This window comes from Myodes glareolus, chromosome 11 (genome assembly GCF_982192425.1).
Source record: "Myodes glareolus chromosome 11, mMyoGla1.1, whole genome shotgun sequence".
Lineage (NCBI taxonomy): Eukaryota > Metazoa > Chordata > Mammalia > Rodentia > Cricetidae > Myodes > Myodes glareolus.
In genome coordinates, this window is record NC_142036.1 from 82,054,369 (window position 1) to 82,080,023 (window position 25,655).

Here is a 25,655-nt window from a genome sequence, read left to right on the forward strand (position 1 = left end):
CATCAACCTGAAGCGCAGTGTGGGCTGAGATTTCTGGACAGCTCCTCTCTTGCTCTAAGTGTACTGAAAATAGTCTGCCGTGCTTGCTCCCCGCCCTTCAGGGAAGAGTGACGAGCAGCGTGCAGCTGCCGCCTTGGCGTCTGTTCTCTGTGTCCAGCTGGGCCCTGGGTTGGAAAGTGAAGAGATTCTAAAGACTCTTGGACCAATCCTGAAGAAAATAATTTGTGATGGAACAGCCAGTATCCAGGCTAGGCAGACTGTAAGTATGTAAAATTTACAAGTCTATCCAGGCATGACACCCAGCTATAAGTAATAGGGCTTGTTTAATATCTTACTTGGATTTGTCTTAAACAGCTTGTGACACATTTTATTTCATGCCCCAGAGTGTTCCATTTGAGCACTCTCTTTCCCATAGCAGATATTAGATGTTGGGTTACTAGGAGAGTGATGGAATAAATTTGGACCTTAGACACTAGCCGGCATATCCTTGCCTAGGACTCTGGCCTCTGGCCTGTGAGGTACTTAGTCTGTCTTGGGTTTGGAGCTTTCAGTTCTCTGGTTGAGAGAATTATGTGAACTTCACTAGATTCTGCTTTGTGCTTCATGGGAGCTGGAAGCTGATCCTGCATTAGTGAAGGGGACCCAGAGTGTCAGTCACTTCCTAGCGTTGTCTTGCAAACTTAGTCACAGAGCTTGGACTACGCCCTCCTGTCCTGACTTTAGTTCGCTCTTCTTTCCCTTTCTCCTCACACCTAATGCAGGAAGTACAAAAATTGCATTAAAATGTTTATTAAAATAATAAAATAACAATCATTAATGTTGTTTTCTTTTCCTTTCCAGTGTGCAACTTGCTTTGGGGTTTGCTGTTTTATTGCCACAGATGACATCACTGTAAGTAGAGAATCTTTAGTTCCACTCAGTGCTGTTACCTTTGACTGAAGAGAGGTCTAGTCTTACTTCACATTCTTCTCTATTAGGAGCTGTATTCAGCTCTGGAATGCTTGGAAACTATCTTCACCAAGTCGTATCTGAAAGAGAAAGACACCAGTGTTATCTCCAGCACCCCCAACACAGTGCTTCACATCAGCTCCCTTCTTGCATGGACATTATTACTGACCATATGCCCAATCAGCGAAGTAAAGAAGAAGCTGGAACTGTATGTATTTGTATTTTCTTTTAAAAATTATTTTACATATAAACATCTGCATGCATGTCTGTACACCACATGAGTACAGTCTCCCTGGAGGCCAGAAGAGGGCTTCGGATTCCCTAGAACTGGAAATGGTTAGATATCGTGTGGATGCTGGAATTGAACCCGGTCCCCTCCCTGGAGGAGTTTAACTTTCCAACTCTAGTTTCTTTCTTTCTTTTTTTTTTTTTAAGAAGATGCGTTTTGTTTTTTTTTTTATTCTATGTGTGTGCGTGAGCCTGTGTGTATGTTTATCACGTGAGTGCTGGTGCTCGCGGAGGCCAGCAGAGGCTGGGGTTGGAGTCGGTTGGGGGTTACCTAAGGTGTGTGTGCTGGGACCCACAACTTCAGTCCTGTGCAGCAGGTGCTCTTCAGCAGCTGGACCAGTTTTCCAACCCCCTTTTAGTTTCATATTTAAATTGAAAACAAATAAGCCGTTTAATTGACATAGCTGGTTGTACTCATAAAGTGGTGACTATTTTCTAGGCATTTCCATAAGCTCCCAAGCCTCCTTTCTTGTGATGATGTAAACATGAGAATTGCTGCTGGCGAGTCTTTGGCGCTTCTGTTTGAACTGGCCAGAGGAATGGAGAGCGTGAGTATCCAGTTGGCAGGAGGACACACAGGACCGCCCTCCAGTGTCACCGTCACACTGAGGAACTGGATAATAAATTTATAGGCTGCTTTCCTGAGAACTTGTGATTGATTGGTTTGAGAGTATAACCTGGTAGGGTTGGTGGACACTTAGTTTCTGTCTGTAAAACTGAAGTTATGGTGAACTAGTCACAAGTACTTGCTTCCTTGACAGTCCAGCAGACTTTTCCATGAAGCAGGAAATTTCAAAGATAGTTCAGTCACTTTCTTCTGTGTCCTGCAGAATGTCTCGCAGACTCTTTCATGAATCAGGAACCATGAAGAACCATCTCACCTTTAGGCAAGTTTAGCAGTCATCTCTCTGCGGGTTCTTCATGTCCAGTTTATTAACAGTTCAGGCAAGAACAGTTTCTTGCCCAAATGGCTAACCAACTCCATAAGGAGTCTCTTTGATGCCCATCTTCCTCATGAAGTAGCTGGTGTTGCCAGGAGCAGACGTGTCTCATTATCATGAAAAGTCCTAAGCATTAAAACATTAAATGTCATATTCATGTATTCATGTCTTTGAAAGATGAAGAATGCCTATCTAACTGAAATATCTCTCTCTCTATATAAAAAATCTAACATGACAATATTGATGATTATCCATTAACTATATTTCCTAATTATACATTACATTTTTAAATGAACTACACAATCACAATACCTTAATCAAGATCAGAAATACATTTACATATAGCAAAATTGATCTTAAATTTATATCAACAAAGCAAAATTTATACCAATGTAAATTATTCATATCTATATCATACAAGAGCTAGTTCCAGGACAAGTTCCAAAACTACAGAGAAACCCTGTCTCAAAAAAATAAAAACAAAAACAAAAAAACCCTGCTTATTTTACGAGGTTAAATATTTAAATGATTGAACCTGTTGGAAGCAACTAGCACCTGGCCTTTTATAAGAGCTTGGGTCTGCTTGGGTCTTGGTACTCAATGAGTTGAATCATCTTAGAAATGTGGTTGTAAGATAGAGGGCAAGAATGAAAACATCCCAAATAAAGAGACGACATAAGTGCCTCCCCAGGTCATCAAAGATGCCTTTAACTTGCCCCTCAGCCCAACCCACAAAGGGTTAAAGTAGCTTTTTGCCTTAAATTTAATTACTGAGCCATGTTTCTTGCTGTGTCTTACTGCTTATTGAGACAGTAACATGTAAATAGAAACCCCACCTCTGGGAATGGCTGCTGACTAGCTTCACCTCTGAGTGGTTGTGTTCTGGAGAAGCCATTGTCTGGGGTCCTGTGGCCAGACAGATGCTCTTGGCTCTCACATCTGCATCACGGAACTTCTGCAGCCTAGGTCCTCTAGGGCAGCTGTGCTATTGTGCAGTAGTAGTATGTCTTGGAGTTGAGCTTTTGCATAATACCTGCCTTTTTATATGTGCAGATGTTAGAATTAGTCTGCAGAGATAGTACAAATCTCCACCAGTAGTAATAATTGTTGCTTTATGTAACTACAATGTTTCAGAGGTAGATTATTCGTTAATTCTAGAAGATGTTGTAAAAGAGATTTATGAAATGAAATGTTGTCTTGGTCAGGACTTTTTTTATGAAGACATGGATTCCCTGACCCAGATGCTCCGGGCTCTGGCTACAGACGGAAATAAGCACCGCGCCAAGGTGGACAAGAGGAAGCAGCGGTCTGTCTTCAGAGACGTCCTGAGGGCTGTGGAGGTCAGTGTCTCAACACCAGAGCAGGGTTAACAGTGTAAGGGACACACTTTCTGGTGAGAGTTCAGAGAGGACTGAGGGCACTGTGGGTGAGGGCGTCCCTATCGTGTGGAGCTCTCAGGTGCGTACCCGCGCTGGAGAAAGAGAGCCGTGGTGGCAAAGGTCGCATTTCGTTTTCCATCTCATCACAGATGGAGTTCCTGTCTGTGTCTTAAGCTTCCGGGTAATTCTTGAGTATCTGTGATGTCTGGGAAGAGCAGGTGCTAGAAATCCAGAGTAACAAACCCTAGGGTCTTCCTGGGGTCACTGAAGTATGGGGCGGTCAGCTGGTGGAGAGCCCTGGGCTTGGTGTGCTTGACTGAAATGAGCCAGGATGGTGAGGACAGCCCGGAAGAAGGCCGGAGCCTGGCTGGTTTTAGTTGACTGGGAAAGGATTTTCTTGGTAAAAGTCGCAGGCTATCTGTGGGCTGGTGTTTTGAGAACATATGTATTCAAGAGGCAGTTGACTTGATGTGTACTTGAGAAATCAAGCTAGACCAAGAAGCACTGGGAGAAACGCCAGGCCAGAGTGGGTTGGAGGGTGAGGGATGAGCAAGACATGTGTCCTCAGTACAGGCCTGCAACAGGCGTGGCTACAGTGGGAGGGCAGCGCTGGCAGCTGGGGTAGTACGGACAGCTTGTGGTTTTGTCTGTGTATTGTTTTCGCTACTAGTGAAAATATGGGAGAGGGAACCGTGGAAAAGCTAGTAAGAATATAAATGAGGGTTGGTGAGATGGCTTAGTGTGTAAAAGCGTCTGCGGCACAAGTGCGAAGACCTGTGTTTGAATCCTCAAAGCCCAGATAGGGAAGGGAAAAGTGTGTGTACGCACGCGTGCACACACACCATGTGTAGCAGATGACTGTAGGGTTTCAGAGGCAGAGAGAATGATTCTGTCAGAACACCATCTCACCATTTCTGAAGTACAGTCGGGGCACTGTAGCCCAAGAGAACAGACAGAGTAAGATCTCCCTATAGATAGCAGTCACCAAGATAGCATCAGAACATGGAAAACAGACAACTTGGAAGAACTCTAAGAGCACAGGAAGAAAGCAGGCAGCTATCATAGGATCGCAAACACTCCACACCTGTGCAGAGACTAAGCCGACCCAGGCTGCAACTGAACTCTGTCTTCTGGTCTCAGCCTTCGGGGATCCTTAGGTGTGTGTTTCTGCATCTGACTTTATTTTCTTGTTAAACCCAGCTGAGGTTTCTCGGAACTTCTGATTGTTTTTCTCCTCTTCCGTGACTGTTAATCTGTTTATCTTTACTTTCTCCCCTGGATCCCAGCTTCTCATCAGTTCACTCAGCTCACTCCTTGCCCTGTGCTATTTCTCTCTGGTTGGAAGCTCCTCCTTCTCCCGCCCTAGAGCAGTACAAATGCTTGACCTTTCCTTCCTATTTTAAGTGCCTTTGAAGTTTTAAGGTACTCAAAACTGTGTGTTTCTGTTACTAATAGACGAGTTGTGTCAGGTTTATACTGTCCCAAGGGTTCCTCCTCTTTACATTTGTACTTGGGACAGTAGTTACTAGCCTGACCACATCTTTGATAGAGAAGTATCCATTCCAAATACTGTTCCTTTATCACTATTTTTTTTTTTTAGTATAGAATTGTGTTTGGGCCATTTTAGGGCATGTGATAATTGTGGCTCTTCTATTGTGTAGGAACGGGATTTTCCAACAGAAACTGTTAAGTTTGGTCCTGAACGCATGTACATTGATAGCTGGGTCAAGAAACATACCTATGACACTTTCAAGGAGGTTCTTGGATCAGGGCTGCAGTACCACTTGCAGGTGAGTTGACACCCTGGCTTTAATGGGGAGCGGGGTGGAGTCCCAGGGCTGGCCTAGCTGATTATCGGGACGCACGCAGGCATTAGAGAGCAGTAAGCGTGACTGGTGCTCTCTGAGGGCACATGACTTCACATGGCTTCACGTGCTTTCCCGAGGACTTAGGGACTTAGAAAACTCCTTATGCTCGTACCAAGAAAACAGACCAGCATGTCACCTACTTGGTTCACTGTGTGCAGTGAGGTAGACACTCTGTTCTGTTTCCTCTAGACAAATGAGTTCCTGCGCAGTGTGTTTGAGCTTGGGCCCCCGGTGATGCTCGATGCTGCAACACTTAAGACCATGAAGATTTCTCGTTTCGAAAGGGTGGGTTTGTTTTTGATTTTTGATTTGTAGAACTAAATGTACAGCTACTCTCCAGTCATCGAGTTCTTTCGCCTTTGAAGAGAAACGGAACCAGTGCTCTTACTCTGCCTGGCTGTAGAAATGTGTGCATGTTTCTGTTGTCCTGGGCAGTTACTTGGTGAGATCCAGGCTCTTTTTACAGAAGAGTGTGCACCATGAAATAGTGATTGGCATTGTTTCCTTTTTACCATTTCAGAAATTGTTAAGTATAGTTTGGGTTTTTATTGGTGAGACTTACCTAACAGTTTTAATGTATTTAAATTTATTATAACCCAGGATGATGTACACCTGTTTTCTCACGAGTTTCTTTGTGATTCTTATCTCTTCCCCTAGTTTGTTTCTAAGAATGTGTTCTTTTATTGATCCATGTGCATTTTTATCTCTTCCTCTAGTTTGTTTATTTGAGAATATGTTCTCTTACTGATCCATGTGTGTTTTTCTTTTATTTCAGCATTTATATAACTCTGCAGCTTTCAAAGCCCGAACAAAAGCTCGAAGCAAATGCCGAGATAAGAGAGCAGATGTTGGAGAATTCTTCTAGATGTCTGCATTTGCTGGCTGTTTTATAATTTCTTCCTTTATTATTATTTTTGCTACTTCTAATGTATATAAGCTTTTAGAAACAATTTTTTATCTTGAGATCAACTTTGATAATTTTTGATTAGGGGTGAATTATATTTTAATTTAATGTTACAGTGTTATAAGTTAATGAGTTCTGTTTATTAAATATTCTCTGTAAAAATAATTGGTAACCACAAATAAAGTGTTTATGCTGTATGGTCATGGTATTTTGCAGCAAGAAAAATTAGCAGGCAAAGGTTGACTTATTTACACTGTGTTCGTCAGAAGCACTGACAGGCTATGATCATTCACACAGAGTTTACTTGACACGTATACTTTTGGGGAATGAATTCCTCTGGAAAAGCTACTATATTAAGTTTAAGGGGAAGGTGGTCACTGTTGTGTCAGTGGGCTCATCACAAGGCATTCCATGCTGCACTCAAGCCCTTGTGTTGAGACCTTGGAGTTCATGTTATAATTAGCTTATGCCAGAAAGTCTACCAACCTTTTTGTCCCTAAGAGCTATGAGTAGGACATGCTGTATGAAACCTGTGCTTTTCCCTTGGGAATAAAGGGCTTTTCCCACGGAAAGTGCTTATTTCGTAATAGAAGAAACACTGTTTATGACTGACATAGAACAAGTCGAGCCAAGCAGGGAGTGAGACAGCTCTCTGTGTATTTGGAAGCAAAACGAGACAAAGCTGAGTATTCAGACACTGAGATGATGAAATGTCGCATATACAACCTGAACATCGGTTAGCCAACTTAAAACATCTGCCTTGGTGGCCCTTCCTGGCATAAGTACATAAGACATTGTCATTAATTAATCTACATGGATTTAACCATGTGCAGTTGGGTGCGTGGGTTTGTTTCCTTGATGCAGAGGGTGGGGCTAGGAAGCATGCCACCTAAGGTGTTTTCTCCCTAATGCCCCAACAAGCTAGAAGGTCTGATAATCCTAGGGGGATATCTGGCTGGTGCCTCTTCAACCCTTAGAACAGTGCAGTGGGGAACGCACTGGAATCTAGAACGTGGCCTTGTATATTGTATAGGCTGGAGTCATGGGAAACACTGTCGATAGAATTTCTCTGCCTACATTTGCAGTTTTGCAGATGTGTATGTTTTCTGTGACTTCCCACGTGTGTGTTCACAAGTGTTATTCTCAGGATCCATCATCTTTTCCTGCAATCAGAATCCTGCCTCCACCTCTCTGCTGTTGGGACTGGCCAGTTTACATGTGGGGTCTGAGTATCAATCAAGACTTGGGCTTTCCAGGCCAGAATTTCACCCCCTGTCCTGTATATATGTCTTAACGAGTTCATCAAGTGAAACATAGTCCAAGGCTTACTATAAACCCAGCTTCTCCCTGTAGTCCGTCAGGCACCACTCACCTTCACCGTAGGGCTTCAGTTTGCGGTTTCTCAAATTTATTTATGCATTGGTAGCAGTTTCTTGGTTTCTTGTCTTTAGCCATTAGTTGGCTTTTAAGCGAAAAGTTCTCAAATCAGTGTATTTTTTCCCCTAAAGTGGTATTTACTTGTCTTGGATTTCCCACATACCGGGTGCTGCCACTAGTTCTTCCTGACCAACTTGGTTCTCTAGCAGTGAGTGTAGGTTAGTGTCTCTCACCCAAGTGTACAACTATTTTTGAAACGAGATGATTTGGGTTTGTTTCCAAATCAGAGTCCACACCCACACCATCTTCCCTGGTGACATTCTTGGAGTGATGTACCTCCTGTAGTTTATTAGCCACGAATACAAAAGGGGTCATTAAGATCTCTGAAAGCTAGTTTGACTTGAATTCTTGCGGAGAGAAACGTTCCAATTAAACTTTGAATAATCAATTTTGAAAGGTTTGCTCTGTTCTGATGTGTAAAATGTTGAGAAATGAGTTTTTTTGTGTTTTGCACTTAAAATGGGTTACATGGTAGATACATCCTTGGAGGGCTGGGCAATCGGAGACAAATTTTTCTTATTATTTTATTACTTTAAATACCAATCCAAATTCCCACTCCATCCACACACCCTCTTACTCCTCCCCCCTCCAATCCTAAGAAAGTATAAGGCCCTTTCTATTGCATCTAGGTTGAGCAACGTATGCATCCAAAGAGAATAGGATCCCAAAATGCCAGTACGAGTAGTAGAGACAAATCCCAGTGCCAGCTACTCAGTCTACCCCAACTGTCAACCACATACAGAGGGACTAGTTTGATCCCATGTTCTTTCACTCCCAGTCCAGCTGGAGTTGGGGAGTTCCCATAAGCTCAGGTAAACTCTCAGTGGGTGAACCCCTCGTGGTCTTGACCTCCTTGCTCCTTGCTCATACTCACTCCTTTCACTCTTCAACTGGATCTTGGGAGCTCAGTCCAGTGCTCCAATGTGGGTCTCTGCCTCTGTTTCCATCGGTTGAATGAAGGTTCTGTGGTGATATTTAAGATAACCATCAGTCTGACTATAGGGTAAGGCCAGTTCAGACACCCTCTCCTCTATTGCTTAGGGTCTTAGTTGAGGTCATCTTTGTAAGATTGTCCTTTTTTACTGTGTTAATTCTACCTACCCAAGAGCATGGGAGCTCTTTTCATTTTCTGGTGACTTGTTCAATTTTAGAAATGAAAATGCTTATCCCACACTTGAGTTTACAAAGATGGAAACTTGAATAAATCATTGAGTAATTTCTGCTGATAGATTTCTGGAAACCTGATGTGTAAAACAGAGGTGACAGCAGTGAAGTGGTATGTGGCTGGCCAGCCAACCACTGGTTCTCAGCCTGAAGGCAACCAACAATGCATGTCTTGACTCTATGGTGGCATTCATTGGATTTCCTGGGAATTGAATCTGAATATCATGAGCGACATTTAAAAGAAATAGCAAGGGATCCTTGAAAATGTCCCCAGAATAGACAATTTACATGACAATATTTTCTTCTGATTCAAAATTCTCCAAGCAGCTTTTCAGACATTCGAGAAGCTGCCCTGTTCCCGACTAGTCATTTTCCAGGACTCTGACCAAAGCCAGCCACCTTCAGACGGGTGTGACTGGATGCCGCTTACCCTCTGGTGATGGAGTTCTTAGGCTCTGTATTTCCTATCTCTAGAGGGTTAATTAATACTTGAGGATTAGAAAATTAGAGAAAAGGGGGGGAACCGTGATCAAGAAATGAAGCAGGTAGTTAGGCAAATGATACGGGATCTGAGGCAAAATGGGTAATTAGGGTTTTGTTTCCTGACCTGCAGGACAAGCTGATGAGAGCACCTTATCCGTTATGATAGTTTGAAATCTATTAGTTTAAAATATGTGACACTTCTGGTCCAAAATTATCAACTGCATAGTCTTGGTTCTCAAAATGAGAATTACTGTCCCCCGAAAGTTAATTATGTCCCTAAAGGAAACACCGTAAGGGAACTGGAATGGAACACATGGAACACATGGAACACATACTCCAACGGTTCTGAAGCGGAGTGATGAGCAGGCCGTTACGGCAAGGTAAGGCAGACCATAAACAAGTCTTCCCAGCCTCACGGAGCAGCCCCAGATCCGGCACCGGCAGCTTGCGGGCAGCGGTTCTCCACTGTCCACCAGGGGGCAGAGCTGCTCGGCACAGATGGAAGAGAAACAAGACTGGTTTTCCCAAGAGGCAGATGCGTGACTAAGCGGAGAAGAAATCACCTTGGAAGGAATGATGAAATGTGTAATCTTTGCACTCACACTCTCGGTAGCTAATTGGAGGCCCTGAGTCCCGGACCTGCTGCTCTAGTTTAGATCTTTCAAAACCTCCCTGAAGGCAAGTGTTGAAAGCTTGCTCAGTCGCCAGCCTGTGGCACCACGGGGGAAATGGTGGACCTCTAGGTGGGGGACCTTTAGGTGAAAGGCAAGTCGTTGGAATCATGCTCCTGAAGGGCATCCTAGGACCCGGCCCTTGTTCTCCTTTGCTTCTTGGCTGCTATGGGACAAAGCCGTTTGCTTCTGCTGTGCCTACTACTGTGTTTTCTCTTGCTGCAAGCCCGGGCTAGAGATCTGCAGCTGTGGGCTAGAACAAACCTTCACTCTCTCTAACAGCGGGCTCATTTGGGATCCTCTGATAATGGGTGGAAAGCTAACACACCGGCCACCCGTCTAGCTGTGTTATCACAACTATTCTTCCTGTTTTCTGCTGCTCTCCGGTCGGTCTGGAGTCCCTGCACGCCAGCTGTCACCCTGGTAGCGCCAGCCCGTGGCAGGGTCCTAATACACAGGAGCCTACCAGAGTAGAAGTGTTGGGGGTGTTCTGTCAGCTGCCTCAGGCCAGCCACGCCCACCGAGTAAGGACCTTTGGCTTCAATTTAATAAGAACCACATTAGTTACCAACAGAATCAAGGCTTGGTGGTTCGTTGTGGTAAAGCCAAAGTTTCAGTAATGCATATCTAAATTCTCAGACATTACGGGGGAATCTTGCATTGCGTGGCTAAGTTAACACTAAATATAGACCCACCAGTTATGTGCTGGGCTTATGGGCCTCATGGGAGCCCTTGTGAGCAGTAGGAAGATCAAAGGACAGAATTGGTAGAAAGTTTTGCTGTTGTTGCTCCCGAGTAGTAGTCTTTCCCTGGCAACTGAACAGTCAGCTCACGTTTTCGTAAGTAATTTGCATGCTCTTTCATCCTGAAACTGAGCGATGATTCTTGAGTCCTGGGGGCATTCATTGCATGGCCCTGCGCTTTTTGACTTCTCGTAGAAAAGATGTAGACTTGATTTTAAAGATTGTTTCCTGAATCGAGTGAACTCAGGAGTGCCGTTCACAAGTGGCTGCGACTCACTCAACAAAGCATCTCGTTAAGCTTTGAATTCAGTCTCAATGGCGTTCTGAGTTTGAAGCGTGCAATGTGGTGTGAGTTATTTTTCTGTCTGGACACCAACGCGTGCAGGGGGAGTGCAGATTCTTGTTTTTTTCAGAGACTATTTTCATTTGTCCAAATATCTATTGGTCGAAAATCAAGCAGCTATTCAATGACAAAAGGTTCAGCTGTTAGCCGTGACCAAGAGCACAGGAAAACGAGATTACTTACGCGTCTCAGCTCCAGGATTAGAAAGGCTTCCATGAAAGGCTGCTGCTTTGGCCATTGGTGAGTCAGTGGAACTGCATGGTGGGGTGGTGCAGGAGGGCCAGGTTAGTGTGACACCCAATGGGTAATGATACTCTGCACCAGTCTTGATGGTTGCTCCCGAATGCCCTCATTCCAGCTGCCAAAGATAGCAATCATGGGCGGGCGTCAACAGCTGTGGGTTCTGGTTTTCAGGACATGTGACCTTGTATCCGCTCACTAGCAGAGTCACTCAGGAGCCCTGCGTCCCCTAACCCTGTTTTCCTCACTAGTTTGTCTTTTACCATGGCACAATGCTGAAATACATCTGCTGATGTTGTGAGCTCGAGCTCACTGTAAAGATTTTCTTGCAATCCATTATTTACTTGGGTTGTCTTAGCTAAAAAAAAAAAAAAAACTTCCAAATTTATGACAGATTTTATTTTAAGTTATGTGCATGTTGGGGGAGGGTGCATGCTCACGTCCCAGTGCTTACATGGAGGTCAGAGGACAACCTGCAAACTTGCAGGAGTCCTTTCTCATTGAACCAGATGAAGGAGGTTGAATCCAGGCTGCGAGGCTTAGTGCCTTCTATCCCTGCGTCCCTTGCATTTCTTGGCATCACTTTCTTAGTCTGCGGCAAGGCTAGTAAATTTTATTACCTGCACTATTACTCTGAAAATGGGACTTTTTAGCAATTTTTCTAGCTCCTTTGTAAACAGTTTTGTTTGCTTGTTTGTTTGTTGTTGTTTTGCAACAGCACTGACATTCCTGAGGGTGAAATGGGAGCTCGAGGATACTAAGTTAGACTCAGAAATGAACTGTGTCTCCATTACCATGCCCAAAATAGAAGCTGTGTTTGCAACAATGATCCCACCACCTGACACATACAGATTTTTTTCCCCCTGGTCCAAAAGAAAAAAAAATAATGTTTGGGATAATAAGGTCTACAGAGATGATGAAACAGAAAACACTTGTAGAAGGTGGATGAGCGCCAGGTACCTAGGCAGCCATCAGCACTTGGAGGGCGTGGTCACCCACAGAGGGGTGAGGTTTGCTAGCTGAAGCACTTTCACCCCTGATTGCTGCTGCTTTTGCTTCCAGTTGTACCCTGTCAATCATTCCCTTAGGATCGCTCCATGGAATATACTTGAAATTCAATCACTTCAATATTTTAGCATGCTTGGCATTGCCCCAATGCATGCAGTGCACTGTGCATTCTTCCCAATTAAAAATTCAGGAAGACGGAAACTACAAGAAGTGCGTGACTTTCTGAGCATAGGGTGTTTCTTAGCTAGGGATCCGTGGGCACGGTTTACACAAGTGCCACGAAATTGTAGGTGCCACTGGGCAATCACTGGACTTTTGTTCTTTTTTAAAGACATTTTTTAAAATTTTTAAACATTTATTTATTTATTATGTATATAATGTTAAAAGAAGTCATTGGATCTCATAGATGGTTGTGAGCCACCATGTGGTTGCTGGGAATTGAACTCAGCACCTCTGGAAGATTAGTCAATGATCTTAGCCTCCGAGCCATCTCTCCAACTCTGACATTTTTTATTTTTTATTATTATTATTGTGTGTGTGTGTGTGTGTGTGTGTGTAAACCACATGTGTGTAGGTGCTCACAGAGGGCAGAGCAGGAGGCCAGGTCCCCTGGAGCTGGAGTTAAAGGTGCTTGAGAGCTGCCTGATCTCAGCACAGGGAACCAGACTCAGGTCTGGAAGAGCAGCAGGCTTCCCTAACAGCTGAGCCATTTCTCCAGCCCTGAGGTTTTTTTTTGATTCTTAATAGTGTAGTTTAAGTGTGTGATACTTTCCCCCAGATTCTCCATGGCTATATTAGCACCTTCCCCCCATTTATTTTCTCCCATCTCTACAGTTGTTTTCATTCAGTGGTTGGGTCTTGAGAGAAATCTTTTCAGAAGGATGGTATCAGGAAGAAATCTGTCACCACTTACAGCAGGCACAACATTCATGGCCTCCTGCTCCCTCTCAGAATTATTTTATTTATGGTGTTTGTATGTCTAAGCATGTGCACGTGAGTGCATGTGAGTGACTCCCAGAGAGGGAGCCGGGTTCACTGAAGCTGGACTTACCAATGGTTGTGAGCCACCAGACATTGGCAGTTAGAACTGCACTCCGAGGGCAGTACTCTCTCAGAATGTCTGAGCCTTATCTCTAGCCTCGGCCTTGACTTTCTAAAATGCTTTCTAGACCCCAGACCTTATATCACCCACTCACTCGCTTTATGGAAGGAAGAAGACAAAAGCTTTCTTAGTCATTAAGTTTTGGAAGCCTTCTTTTCACTTCTTTCCATGGCCCATGATCTCCTATGTTAGATTGTGCATATATGTGTCTGCATGTATATGTGTGCGTGATGTGTTTGTGTGCGTGGTGTGTATGTGTGTGTGCTGTGTATGTGTGGTGTGTATGTGTGGTTGTGTATGATATGTGTGTGGTGTGTGTGCGTGTGGTGTGTGTGATCTTTGTGTGTGGTGTATACATGTGTGCTGTGTGTATGTGTGGTGTTTGTGTGTGTGGTATTTGTGTGTGTGGTGTGCATGTGTGTGGTGTGTATATGTATACTGTGGCTGTGTATGTGTGGTGTGTATATGTGTGTGGTGTGTGTGTGTGTGTGGTGTGTGTGTGCGCATGCGTACTCGCTCATGTAGGCAGGAAGTCAATGTCAGTTGTCTTCCTCTGCCACTCTGTGCGTTATGTTTGGGACAGGGTCTCTCTCACCCTGGAGCTCACAGCCTTGGCTCGACTGACCGGCCGTGAACCCCTTTGATCTGCTTGTCTCCACCATTCCCCATCGCTGGGGCTGTAGACAGGCACCACTGCACACAGTTTTTATGTGCACAGATGTGACTTCAGGACCTCATGCTTGTGCAGCAAGCATTTTGCAACTGAAACATCATCTTCTCAGCCATGCATCAAAGCGGCATTGCTGCAGACTTACCCAGTCTACTCGGGATTTTCATCGGGGAAGTTGTGCTCTTGTGAAGGAATATTTGCACATAAACCTCGGGTGGAAAAGTATTTGTTACATAAGTGATCTCAGTTTCTCGGAAGCCAGAGATCAGGTTCCAGAACTATCAAGATTCCTCTCTTGTTAGGCGGTGGTGGAGCACTCACTCTTCAATCTCAGTGCTCCAGAGGCAGAGGCAGGTGGATCTCTGTGAGTTCAAGGCCAGCCTGGCGTACACAGAGAGCTCCGGGCTAGCCAGAGCTGTACATTGCTTATGTTAACGACTGGAGAGAAGGCTCAGCTACAAGAGTACTTGCTACTCTTGCAGAGGCCCTGGGTTCAGATCTAGCTAGTCAGCATAGTGTAGTTCACAACTATCCCTGGTTCTAGTTCCTGGAAATCCAGCTGTCTTTTCAGGCTTCCTTGGGTATGCTGCACATACACACATGCAAGCAAAAATAAATAAATAAATAACAATAAAAAGGCAGAGAAAATAAAAATAATAATCATATCTGTGTAATAGCCCTGATTGACCTGGGCTTTGTAGACCAGGTTGACCTTGAACTCACAGAGACCCGCCTGCCTCTGCCTCCGGTGTGCTGGAATTAAAGGAGTGTGCCATCATGCCCAGCCTGGTGGCAGATCCTTTCTTTAGTGCCTGTATTTGCTAACTAAGATTTTGTCCTACAAAGCCACAACAAGCACCTAGAGGCTAAAGAATACATCTGAGGGCCAGGACTCATGCCAATCTGAAGAAAACACAAACATGACCATTAATATTTTTCCATTATTTATGACATGCGGGAGTAATGCCTGAGTGTCGTGCCATATGTACCGAGGCCAGAGGACAGCCTGTGCCCTTCCAGTCTTTCCTCTCACCACAGGGATTTCTGAGACCCAACTCAGGCAGTCAGGCTCGGTGGCAAGTACTGTTATCTTGCCAGGCCCCAAGACTGCAATTTTGTGTTTACTTAGGAAAGAAGAAGGGCTCGTGGCTGTCTGTAGGTCTGTCTGTAGGTCTGTCTGCCCGTCTTTATGGTCCTTTGTTGGCTAGCTTGCTCTGACTTTAAAATTGTAAGGAGTGTTTTTGCAGAAAGGACTTGAAGCAAGCCGAACTAGGAACCATCTGATAAGAGAGACACCTTTTGAAAGGCAATTATGAGATTAAAAATCAGACCCAGGGAAAATAAGAGGCAAGTTGGAAGCCAAGGAGGTGGGAACAGAGCGGATACACATATAAGTGCTGCTGTATGCTAACTGCACCTTCAAATCTGGCAAGCGGAGGCCAAGGAATAGCTGCTACAGTGGCCCACCTAGGACATACTTTCTTCTAACCACAGCCTTTTTAGACCCTAGCACAGCATTTGTTGACGGTGGCTTCTATGCCAGCCTGTCTTCCTGATGCTCTGGCTTGTGCCTCTTCTTCCTGATGGTTGCATTTTCTTTCAGGGACAATGACTCACCCCTCCCAGACTGTTGGACCTCACAGCATCCATGAAGAAGGAAAACTCTATGTTGTAGATTCCATAAATGACTTGAACAAACTCAATCTCTGTCCAACAGAATCACAACATCTATTCTGTATGTATGGTTCAGGCTGCCAAGGCTTTGGGACTTCCTAAAAACATCAAGGACACAGTGGATATGTTTCCTGGGGTGGGGGCAGGGTGGTTGTCAGCAATCCCTGGGCACTAGAAATGCTGTTTAGAATGCTCCCAATCTTTCAAAGGATTCTTGGCTTTCTCGGCAAGATCTGAATACTTAAAAATCCCTAAGAGAAGCCAGGCACGTTGCAATTACAGCATGGGGAAGGGCGAGGCAGGAGAATGACACGTTTCAGGTCAGTCTGGCCTATGAGAGGTAGTCCCTGGTAGGGTTGCTTAGTAGGCGCCCACTCATGTCCCGATTTTCCCTTTAAAACTCCTGGGGAAGAATCCTACAGTGTTTTTGTTACCGGGCAGGGTGGAGGCTGCAGAGCTGGCCTCCCAGGCCTGCCCAGCCCCTCTTAGCTATTGCGTCTCTTGGTGGCCATGGTTAGGTTCGTTATATTCTCCGTTTCCCAGGGGTCTTGTGTTAGCAGAGAACGCTGAGAACAATGTTCAACACATTTACTAGTTTATAAACAAAATTGTTACAATTCTGATGTGCAAAGAGTCAACTTCATTTTCTACTTACTAATTACAAACTGTCCAATTAAAGTGTTAGAAGGGACGTGAGAGCAAAATGAAAATCTCATGAACACAAAGAGTATCTTGCACCCTAAGTGCAAGGCTCCCAGGGCCCCAGCCTTTCTAGTGTAACTGACGAGTATTCGAACACAGGTGTTAATGGCCACTTGCTATTTGCTACATGGATGCTCTAAACTGTTTTGTTTTCTACCCGGCATTCCCTCCTGTCTTTTCCGAGTTCTTCCTTTTGTCCTCGTTTCAGTGGGTTCAGATCCTTGCCCATTTATTGCAGTGGGCGTTGCTGTCAGCCTGCGGTGTGGCTTTGCTGAGGAGGCTGAAGCTGTGGAGAGCTGGAACACGAGATGTACTTGGTTACGTAATCAAGCAGTGTAATGCGTGGGACCAATTCAGAGAGGAGGAGAACATAAAATTAATCCAGCAATCTCCCTACCCCAGGGGCTTGCCGCTCTTATTCAACTTTATCTGAGCATTATTGGGCACCTAAGAGTTACAAAGTAGCTAAGGAGAGGCAATTTCCAGCACAAAGTGCTGAGAAGAGCCTCACCTCCAGAGGAAATCTATCTTGGAAATAGCTTTAAGAAACCAAAACACCCCTGGGGCTCTTTTTGTCTAATGGATATAGACCTAAGTGATTATTCTGATAATAAAAGCAATTTCCTGAGAGATGCCACACAGTGTTTGGTCTTCCACACAGGGAAGGTATCACAGCTCCATTTAGATCACTTAAGGGGATGGGCAGTCGAGTTCCCACCAATTTTCTATTTCTTCTCCAAAGAATAATTCAAGCCACTCTACTCCACAGTTAACAGTTTGCAAAGATCCTTCCACACATGTCCAAGGACATAGCCAAAGCCTACTCATTCTCTGAATTCTAACAGGAAAGATAAATAATTCCAAAACCGCTCTTCCAAAGGCATCCCAAACGCAGCAGTCACTTCCCAGGGCTGTCCAGGGAAGAAGGGTGGTGGTTCCGAGATTCTGTCGCTTTCTCTCTTATTAGCGCTAGAGGAGAAAATCTCAAATGGTGCTACGCACCCAGGAAGTGGAAGACGCGGTCTATTTTTTGTGGGACTGCTCCTGATGTTGACGGTCAGCCTGGCTCTGGTGTTCTTTGCCATCTTCCTGATAAGTAAGTACTTCAGGCAGGCTTGTCTATTGGTGTGTGTGTCCGTCGTAGCTGGCTTCATAGTTAGCCGCTGCTGCCGCTGCTGCTTGAGCGAGCAAGCACTTCCTGGCCATCAGTTTTCAGCAAAAGCCTGGGGGAGACACAGTGTCTCGAGGGCACCTTGTTGCTCCTGGATAGGGTCCTTGGGCACAAGTCCACAGCATGCTCCCACAAGGTCAGGTCACATTTCTGTTACATATTTATATAAGCTTTAAGTTTGTGACTTAGAGTGCCTTTTGCTCCAAGCTGTACACAACTTACCCTGCTTAATTTAGTTTTCTGTACTCAGTATGTAGGTGTCTTCATTACATTTAGACACAGCATACATTTCCCGAGGTTTTACACTTCCCCTCATGATTTCTCATTTGTGTTATCACCCCAGAGGTCAGTTCAGAGTAGCAAGGGCTCAGGCTAGTGGCCAGAGTCAGTCCTGGGGAAGTGAGGGCAGGCCACTTCTTCCCTGTTTGGTGCTAGCTCCTGTCCTGTCTGCCCTTGGCCTGGGAGATACATGTCATACTTTTAATTGGTGACACGGAGGCTTTGCCACATCCTGCTCCTCAGTGTGGAGACCCCTAAGCAGATTCATGTCAGCCTTCTGTTTGCTTTGGATAGCAAGAGAGGAGCTGCCTCTTTGCGATGTGTGTGTGCATGTATGTGTATATGTGCAAGCACACATGCGCTCCTCCATCAGAGCCACTACAATTCTCTCTCAGACGACCCTTTTATACTATTATCTGGAGTTATTGCTACTTTCTCCCATATCACAGAAAGCTATAAGTAACTGGGGATAGGGAGGGTCTTACTTTTTTTTCCCCAGTTTTTATTTCATGTGCATTATTGTTCTGCCTACATGTATGTCTGGGTGAAGGCATCAGATCATGTGAACTGGAGTTACAGACAGTTGTAAGGTGCCACGTGGGTGCTGGGAATTGAACCTGGGTCCTTGGAAAGGGCAAGCAGTGCTCTTAACCCCTGAGTCCCTTCTCCAGCCTCAGGAAGGGTATGATGCTTAACACCATTTGGACTGGAAGCTTAGATCTTCCCTCCTGTCATTTCTGCTTGCTTATGGTATCTGACTTTTTTTTTCTTTGTGAGATAGGATTTCACTACCTAGCCAAGGTTGGTCTTGCATTTGAGATCCTCTGTCCCAGCCTCTTGAGCTCTGGGATTATGTCGATGTTAACATGCATGTGTTGCCATGCCTGCCCTGCCTTCAGCCATTTTAAATGAGAGACAGAACTCCACGTCTTTGCAACGCTTCTTATTTAAGATCCTTTTGGAGCAGAGGAGGTGAAGATGTTGGTTGTGAGAAGACTCCTTGTGGTGTCTGAGGCTGGGTGTGTAAGAAGGGAAATTGTGTGATTTTTTTTCCTGTGGAGACAAGAAAAAAATGTCTATTTGCCCCACCCAGATAGATCAAAAGAGCTGACTGCACTCTGGCTAGCTTGGTGAGCAAGGAGTTTTCTGGGATCGGCTGTGCCACCGTGGATCAAAGGTGTGGCAGCTGCTTTTCTGCTGCTCTGCTGGAACACACAACAAAAGACAACTTAAAGGAGGGAACTTGGGGTCTCTAAAAGGTCATGTAGGAGATACGCAGCAGAGTGTCCATCAGTTTTGGTCAGCCCTCTGGGGTAGTACCCAAATGAGACCTGGCATTGAGGGAGGATGCCATGGACTCATGCCCAAGGACCCTGTCCGGGAGCAATAAGGTGCCCTTAGGATACTGGGATTCAGAGGGGTAACCATCCATCTTGCCAAGGAGACATGGTAGCAAGCCACAGACATCGTGGCAGGAGCAGGGATCTGAGAGGTGACGTCTTTCACCACAACTGAGAGAGAACTGGAGTTGGGATGAGAATATAAAGTCTCAGCTGCCCGCCGTCCCATTGCAGAATATTCCTCTATACTGTGAAAGATATGTCACTGTCATTGGCTTAAACATCTCTAAACAGTCTGCCAGTGGACCAAGTGTTTAAACGCGAGTACCTCCGCAACAGTTTGCAGCACTGGGAAGCCCGCGCCAGCATGGGTGACTGCTTGGAAAAGCTGCATCCTTAGAACTTCCCATTGGGGACTGTTTGGAGATGCTGGTGTGGAGCATTGTTAGAGAGCATTGTTAGAGCATCTCAGAAGGTGTGCCACGAGTCCTTCTCTGCCCACCAGCTCCCAAATGGAGGCTTCTTATTAATTACGGAAGCTCAGTCTATAGCTTAGTCTTGTTCCTAACTAGCTCTTAAACTTAATTAACCCATTTATGTCCACCTACGTTCTGCCACGGGGCTCGTTACCTCATCTCTCTGTGCTGCCCCTGCTGCTTCCTCCACGTCTGTCTCGAGACCCCACCTTTCTTCCTCTCTGAGTCCTCTCTGTCCCCAGAAATCCCACCTAACCTCTTCCAGCCTAGCTATTGCTCATTCAGCTCTTTATTAAACCAATGACAGTGACAGTGAATTATTTGGTATTTACCCCAAATGTTTGTTTTCACATTACTTTGCCCTTCCCCATTCCCCCGACACAGGGTTTCTCCGTGTAGCTTTGGAGCCTGTCCTGGAACTCTGTAGACCACGTTAGCCTCCAACTCACAGAGATCCGCCTGCCTCTGTCTCTATAGTACTGGGATTAAAGGCGTGTGCCACCAACTGTTCTGGTTTTTGATTTGGCCTCACTGGTTCTCCTGGTGTGTGGAATCTGCTCCCATCCACTTCCTGAGTGTTGGGGCTGTGAACCACCATTTTCTTCTCAAGTGTTTTATGTTGAGACCAGGAAGCGAGGTGAGGGACTAAGAGTGTCTTTATGATGGATGGGAGGGCACACACTTGTAACCCCAAAACTTGGCAGACAAGAGGTGGGGAAACATGAGTTCAAGGCCAACTTGAGATTTAAAAAAAAATGTATATTTTTGTTGTTCAAGTGAGCACCCTGAGCCAGACATGTTAATTTCATTATGTTTTATGTGCGTGTGTACTTATGTGTGTATGTTTGTGTGTTTCCATGTTCATGTGTATGGAGGCTGAGGTAGGTGTTGGGGCCCAGAGAAAGACACTTAGATGACTCCTGAGGAACTAAGGTTTCCAGGACGCTGGGGATTCGCTGACGCTCAGCACTCACGGGGCTCCCTCTGCTGGCCCTGCTCTAACAGTCTGCTTTCCTTTTGGAAGTTCAGACAGGAAACCAGATGGACGACGTGTCAAGAAGACTGACGGCCGAGGGAAAGGACATAGACGACCTTAAGAAAATCAACAGCATGATCGTAAAGCGGCTCAACCAAATGGACTCGGAACGGAACTGAAATGATTTCCCCATGAGTGGCCACGGATAGCAGGAGCTTCTCAGCTTGCCCGGAAGTACATAGGTTAAGGACTGAGAAAGCGCGCTTCTTCAGGTGGCGGATCCACTCTGACACCAGCTAGGTCAAGGACGGGGATCGCTCCGAAACAAGGAGTTTAGAGGTGGCAGCCGGAAAGAGGTGAACTGGATTCAGGCTAATTTCCTGCTAACTGGTTGCTTCAGCTTTGGTGGGGTTAGGGTGGTGGGTGGGTAGCATGGAGAGGAATCAATAGCGAGAGACTCAGCCCTTTATGTGCAACTACTAAGAGAAAATGAGCTTGTTTTAGAAGACTTCCGGTGTCCTAGTGAGATCTATGATGCCTCAGGTCCTCCCTGATCGATTCCTGCAGAACTGTCTATGCTGCGGTGAACCAGGCGGTCACTCCTTTCAGTAACACACAGTATTCTATAGGTGACACCCTTTCACTACAGCTTTCGAGCGCTGTTGTCTGCTGCTCCTTGGGGAAAACATGGGTAGTAGTGGTGTGTGTGCTGAAGTCGAGGGACAAAAGAAAAAGCCTACTACAGCCCACGACTGTCTCCTGAGCTCTCTTTGTGAAAACCATCTGGTTCTAGAGACACTTCCATGCATTTGTGGGAAAAGACAAGAATGTCTATTTATGCATAATTTATAAACCCTGTTAAGCTTTGTCATGAAAAAAAAAATCCCTTGGTACCCTGCTGATGACTTGGAGGAAACTGGCTAGGTGTGTGGTCTTTGCCAAATTAGAGTAGAACATTGTGTATCTGAGAACATTCTTGTTTTAGCAATAAGAATAAGGTATGCTTGAGCCGGGTGGTGGTAGTGGTGGGGGTGGTGCACATCTTTAATCAGGAGGCGGAAGCAGATGGATCTTTGTGAATTCGAGGCCAGCTTGATCCACAAGACCTTGTTCCAGGACAGGCTCCAAAACTACAGAGAAACCTTGCCTTGAAAAACAAAACAAAACAAAATAAGAAGGTATGCTGTATATGACAAAATGGGGCAAAATAAATGAGTTTAAAAGCATGAGTTTTTATTTAATTAAAATACACTGTTGTGAGTCAGTTGAAGAATGTATGGCATTTTTTTGTCATTTTGGTTTATTGAAAACATTTGAAAATGAGGTAGATGCAAAAACACATTTTGAATAATATAATAATATGTGATAGAATAACAATGAAAAATTTACTTCTACTATTTATTGACTGATTTGCACTAAAATATTTATATTGCATACTTTTTTAAAATTTGATTAATATTGTGTGGAAAATTAAAAATATAACATTTTGAGTCTGGTGATGGTGGTACACACCTTTAATTCCAGCACTTAGGAGGCAGAGGCAGGCAGATCTCTGTGAGTTCAAGGCCAGCCGGGTCTACAGAGAGAGTTCCAGAACAGTCAGGGCTACACAGAGAAACCCTGTCTTGAAAACCCCCATAAATAAATATATATTGCATATAAGTGTGTGTGTGTGTGTGTGTGTGTAATTTGTGTTTACCGGTATATACACACACATATATAATTTGTGTTTACTGGAAAATTTTTATTGATCTATTATGGTAAATGTCTCTTGTCATAAGGATTTATTGCAAAATTGTTTCAGAAAATAGATCTGATTCAACAGCTCTAAGAAAAAACTCATTTATTTCTGCCTACCCTTGTGCCTTTTTTTGTTCTACTTACATAGTGGACATTTCTATGCTCTGTAATAAGCAATCTTGCTCCTGAAACATTGTGAACTTTATAAAATATTTAATAATCTGGGCATCAAATTCACGTTTTCAATGAAAGCACTTTACTGACTGAGCCACATCTCCAGCCCCTGAAAAACATTTTATTCTTGTTTTTAGTGCTGCCTGTATTGTCCAGATGGAGGCATGGTGACCCCTCTGGCCTCACAGTCTGAAAAATACCACAGCTTGTAGGTTTGTACTTGGAAATCAAGAACGTCTATTAAAAGTTTTGGTGGGGCCAATGAGGTGACTCAGCAGGTAAAGGAACTTGCTAAACCTGAAGGCCTGAATTCAATCCCCAGAACTCAAATGACAGAAAGAGAGAGAGAGAGAGAGAGAGAGAGAGAGAGAGAGAGAGAGAGAGGAGAGAGAGAGAGAGAGACTCCTCCTACAAGTATTCTCTGACTACCATGGGCTCATGTGTGCCTGTGTAGACAGAGAGAGAAACAGACACGCATCTACACACACACACACACACACACACACACACACACACACACGCTATAACTTAAAAAATGTCGTCTGACTTCTACAAAGCACAGCAGGAGAAGGCCACGGAGCTGGCAGTAATAAGGACATAGGGCTGACAATCTAACTTACCCATTCAAATTCTGGTGTCACTACTGACTATGATTTTGGGAAAATAATGAGCAAAATTGGATGCCTATAAATTTATTTCATAGTATTATTGTGAGGCTGAAGAGAGGTGACAAATGTGTCCGAACCAGAGCAAGTGCTTAACAAAGACTAGTTAGTGTTGCGGTTACTATTGTTACAGTAATGGACTTGGCACTATGGAAACACACTGAGTATTTAAATCTTGTCTATCTGTAAAGACCTTATTATTTTAGAATCTTATTTAAGATCATGGCATCATGAGATCATCAGATATAGGATGCAAGACTATTTCAGGAGGTGACTGGTATAAGAGGGTGTCTTGTTTCCCTAGCGATTTAGTCTGGAGAACGCTAGGGTCTGCTGTTGCCTCCCTGAGATGGAATCAAGACTGGTCTCCATTGGACTCATCAATGACTTGGGAGAGGGTTGAAGGGGAGGGGAGAGTAAGGGAGGGAAGCAGAGGAAAATGTACAGCTCAAGAAAAATCAATTAAAAAAACCCTAAAAAAAATCCTGAGTCATGAAGGTCTTTGAATTTCCAAAGAGTAAGCACAATAAACTTTGTCTCTTAAAAGTTAATTGCCTTGAGCATTTCATTGTAATATTATGAAACAGGCTACTTAGTTTAATGTTTGGAAAATAATTCATCAATTTATCCTACAAAATATTAATTTAAAAAGTTGACACTCTTAATGTATATTCAAAACAGTTTTTCTTCATTCATGACTTTAATTTACTGAATATTAACAGAATTTCAAAGATCCTCAATTCTTTTTCCCTTCCTTCCTTCCTTCCTTCCTTCCTTCCTTCCTTCCTTCCTTTCTTCCTTCCTTCATCTCTTCCTTCCTTCTCTCTCTCTTGAAGCATGAAGGGCCAGCTTGTTGGGGTATCTGTCCCGCCTAGTACCCCACAACCGGCAAGCCCCAAAGAAAATCACACACAGGACTCCATAAGATTATAAACTGATTGGCCCATTAGCTCAGGCTTCTTATTAACTAATTCTTACATCTTATGGTAACCCATAATTCTTGTCTGTGTTAGCCATGTGGCTCAGTACCTTTTCCAGCTGTCAGCTCACATGTAGCTTCTTCGGTGATCTGGGCAGGAGTGGTGGAGGGAGCTTCCTGCTTCCCAGAATACTCCCATTCTCTTTGCTCCACCTCTACTTCCTGTCTGGTTTTCCTGTCTATAATTCCTGCCTGGCCAATCAGCATTTATTTAAAATATGATTGACAGAATACAGACAATTCTCCTGCACCACTCTCTCTCTCTCTTTCTTCCTTTTTGAGACAGGGTCTTTCTATGCATAGACCTGGTTGTCCAGGAACTTCCTCTGTTCAACTGACCTCAAATTCAAAACTTGCCTGCCTCTTCCTCTCCAGTACTGGGATTAAAGGCATGCACCCCCACCCCACCCACCTAAAGATCCTCTATTCTGATGTTAATATGAAACAACATGAAATTCCAGCATAGAACAAGAAGTCAGCCTCACCTAAGATCCTGATTGCCAATCAGCATGGTATACTTCATTGTGTCTCTTCTAATTGGTAATTTTTCTGCTTCCCCAAAAGCGTTCAGATCCACTGGCATTTTACAGTGAGCTATTGATAATCATTAATTCCTGAGTGCCCTCACCACTCTCTGGGTACTGGCTGGTAATATGCCTTAAAAAATGCTGGCGTGACCCCGGCAGGCTTGCAGAGCAGCCGCTAGTCCGGCAGAGACAGCTGTGGGTCCCTGCAAGATTCCCAGGGGTCATGTGAACAGGCGGCGAGCTCACAGAGCAGAGGGAGCACGTCCTGGGAGAGTAGCTGACTGTGGGTAGGCAGGTGCATGGCAGGCAGGTAGGATCCAGAGACATGGACATGTAGAATGAGATTGAAATATTTATTCAGGGGGTTAGGGAAGAAAAGGGGGTTAGGGAAGAAAAGGGGAGGGGACAGAGAGAGAAAGGGAGAGGGAAAAGGAGAGCGAGAGAAAGAAAGACAGAGATAGAGAGAAAGGGAGAGAGAGAAAGAAACAAGTGTGCACACACCAAGAGAGGGAACAGAAAGAGGCCAAGATGGCAACGAGAGGTCAGAAGTGGCTGGGAGTGGGCGTGGCTTGTCCCTTAAAGGGACCAGAGACCAAAAGGAATAACAGCTGGGTGCTCTGCACAAAAGCACAGCTGTTGATTTTCAGCAGGCTCTTATCTTCAGAGAACACAAGTTTTCTGGAAGATATATACACATAATTAAAAATGCAAATACTCTGCATCCCAGAGAAATGATTTCATTTTAAACTGTGTGTATGTATGT

The 25,655-nt window shown here is 44.5% G+C and overlaps 2 protein-coding genes across 3 annotated transcripts in view; both read left to right on the forward strand.

The window, feature by feature from the left end:
• Positions 1–6,525, forward strand: part of Ifrd1 (interferon related developmental regulator 1) — a 43,765-nt gene extending 37,240 nt beyond the window's left edge. For both annotated transcript variants that reach the window (XM_048415437.3, XM_085697721.2), the window contains exons 5-12: positions 102–259; positions 841–891; positions 978–1,156; positions 1,676–1,784; positions 3,383–3,517; positions 5,218–5,346; positions 5,614–5,709; positions 6,200–6,525. In XM_048415437.3, the coding sequence (XP_048271394.3) occupies positions 102–259; positions 841–891; positions 978–1,156; positions 1,676–1,784; positions 3,383–3,517; positions 5,218–5,346; positions 5,614–5,709; positions 6,200–6,289 (947 nt within the window). In that variant the 3' untranslated portion in view covers positions 6,290–6,525. The remainder of the gene's footprint in view (positions 1–101; positions 260–840; positions 892–977; positions 1,157–1,675; positions 1,785–3,382; positions 3,518–5,217; positions 5,347–5,613; positions 5,710–6,199) is intronic.
• Positions 6,526–9,780: 3,255 nt separating this feature from the next.
• On the forward strand, positions 9,781–21,981 carry Lsmem1 (leucine rich single-pass membrane protein 1). Its single transcript, XM_048415901.3, has 4 exons — positions 9,781–11,409; positions 15,793–15,924; positions 17,533–17,661; positions 20,856–21,981. Exons 2-4 carry the CDS (start codon positions 15,798–15,800, stop codon positions 20,984–20,986), a joined length of 387 nt encoding a protein of 128 aa, XP_048271858.3. The 5' UTR covers positions 9,781–11,409; positions 15,793–15,797; the 3' UTR covers positions 20,987–21,981.
• The last annotated feature ends 3,674 nt before the right edge of the window (positions 21,982–25,655 follow it).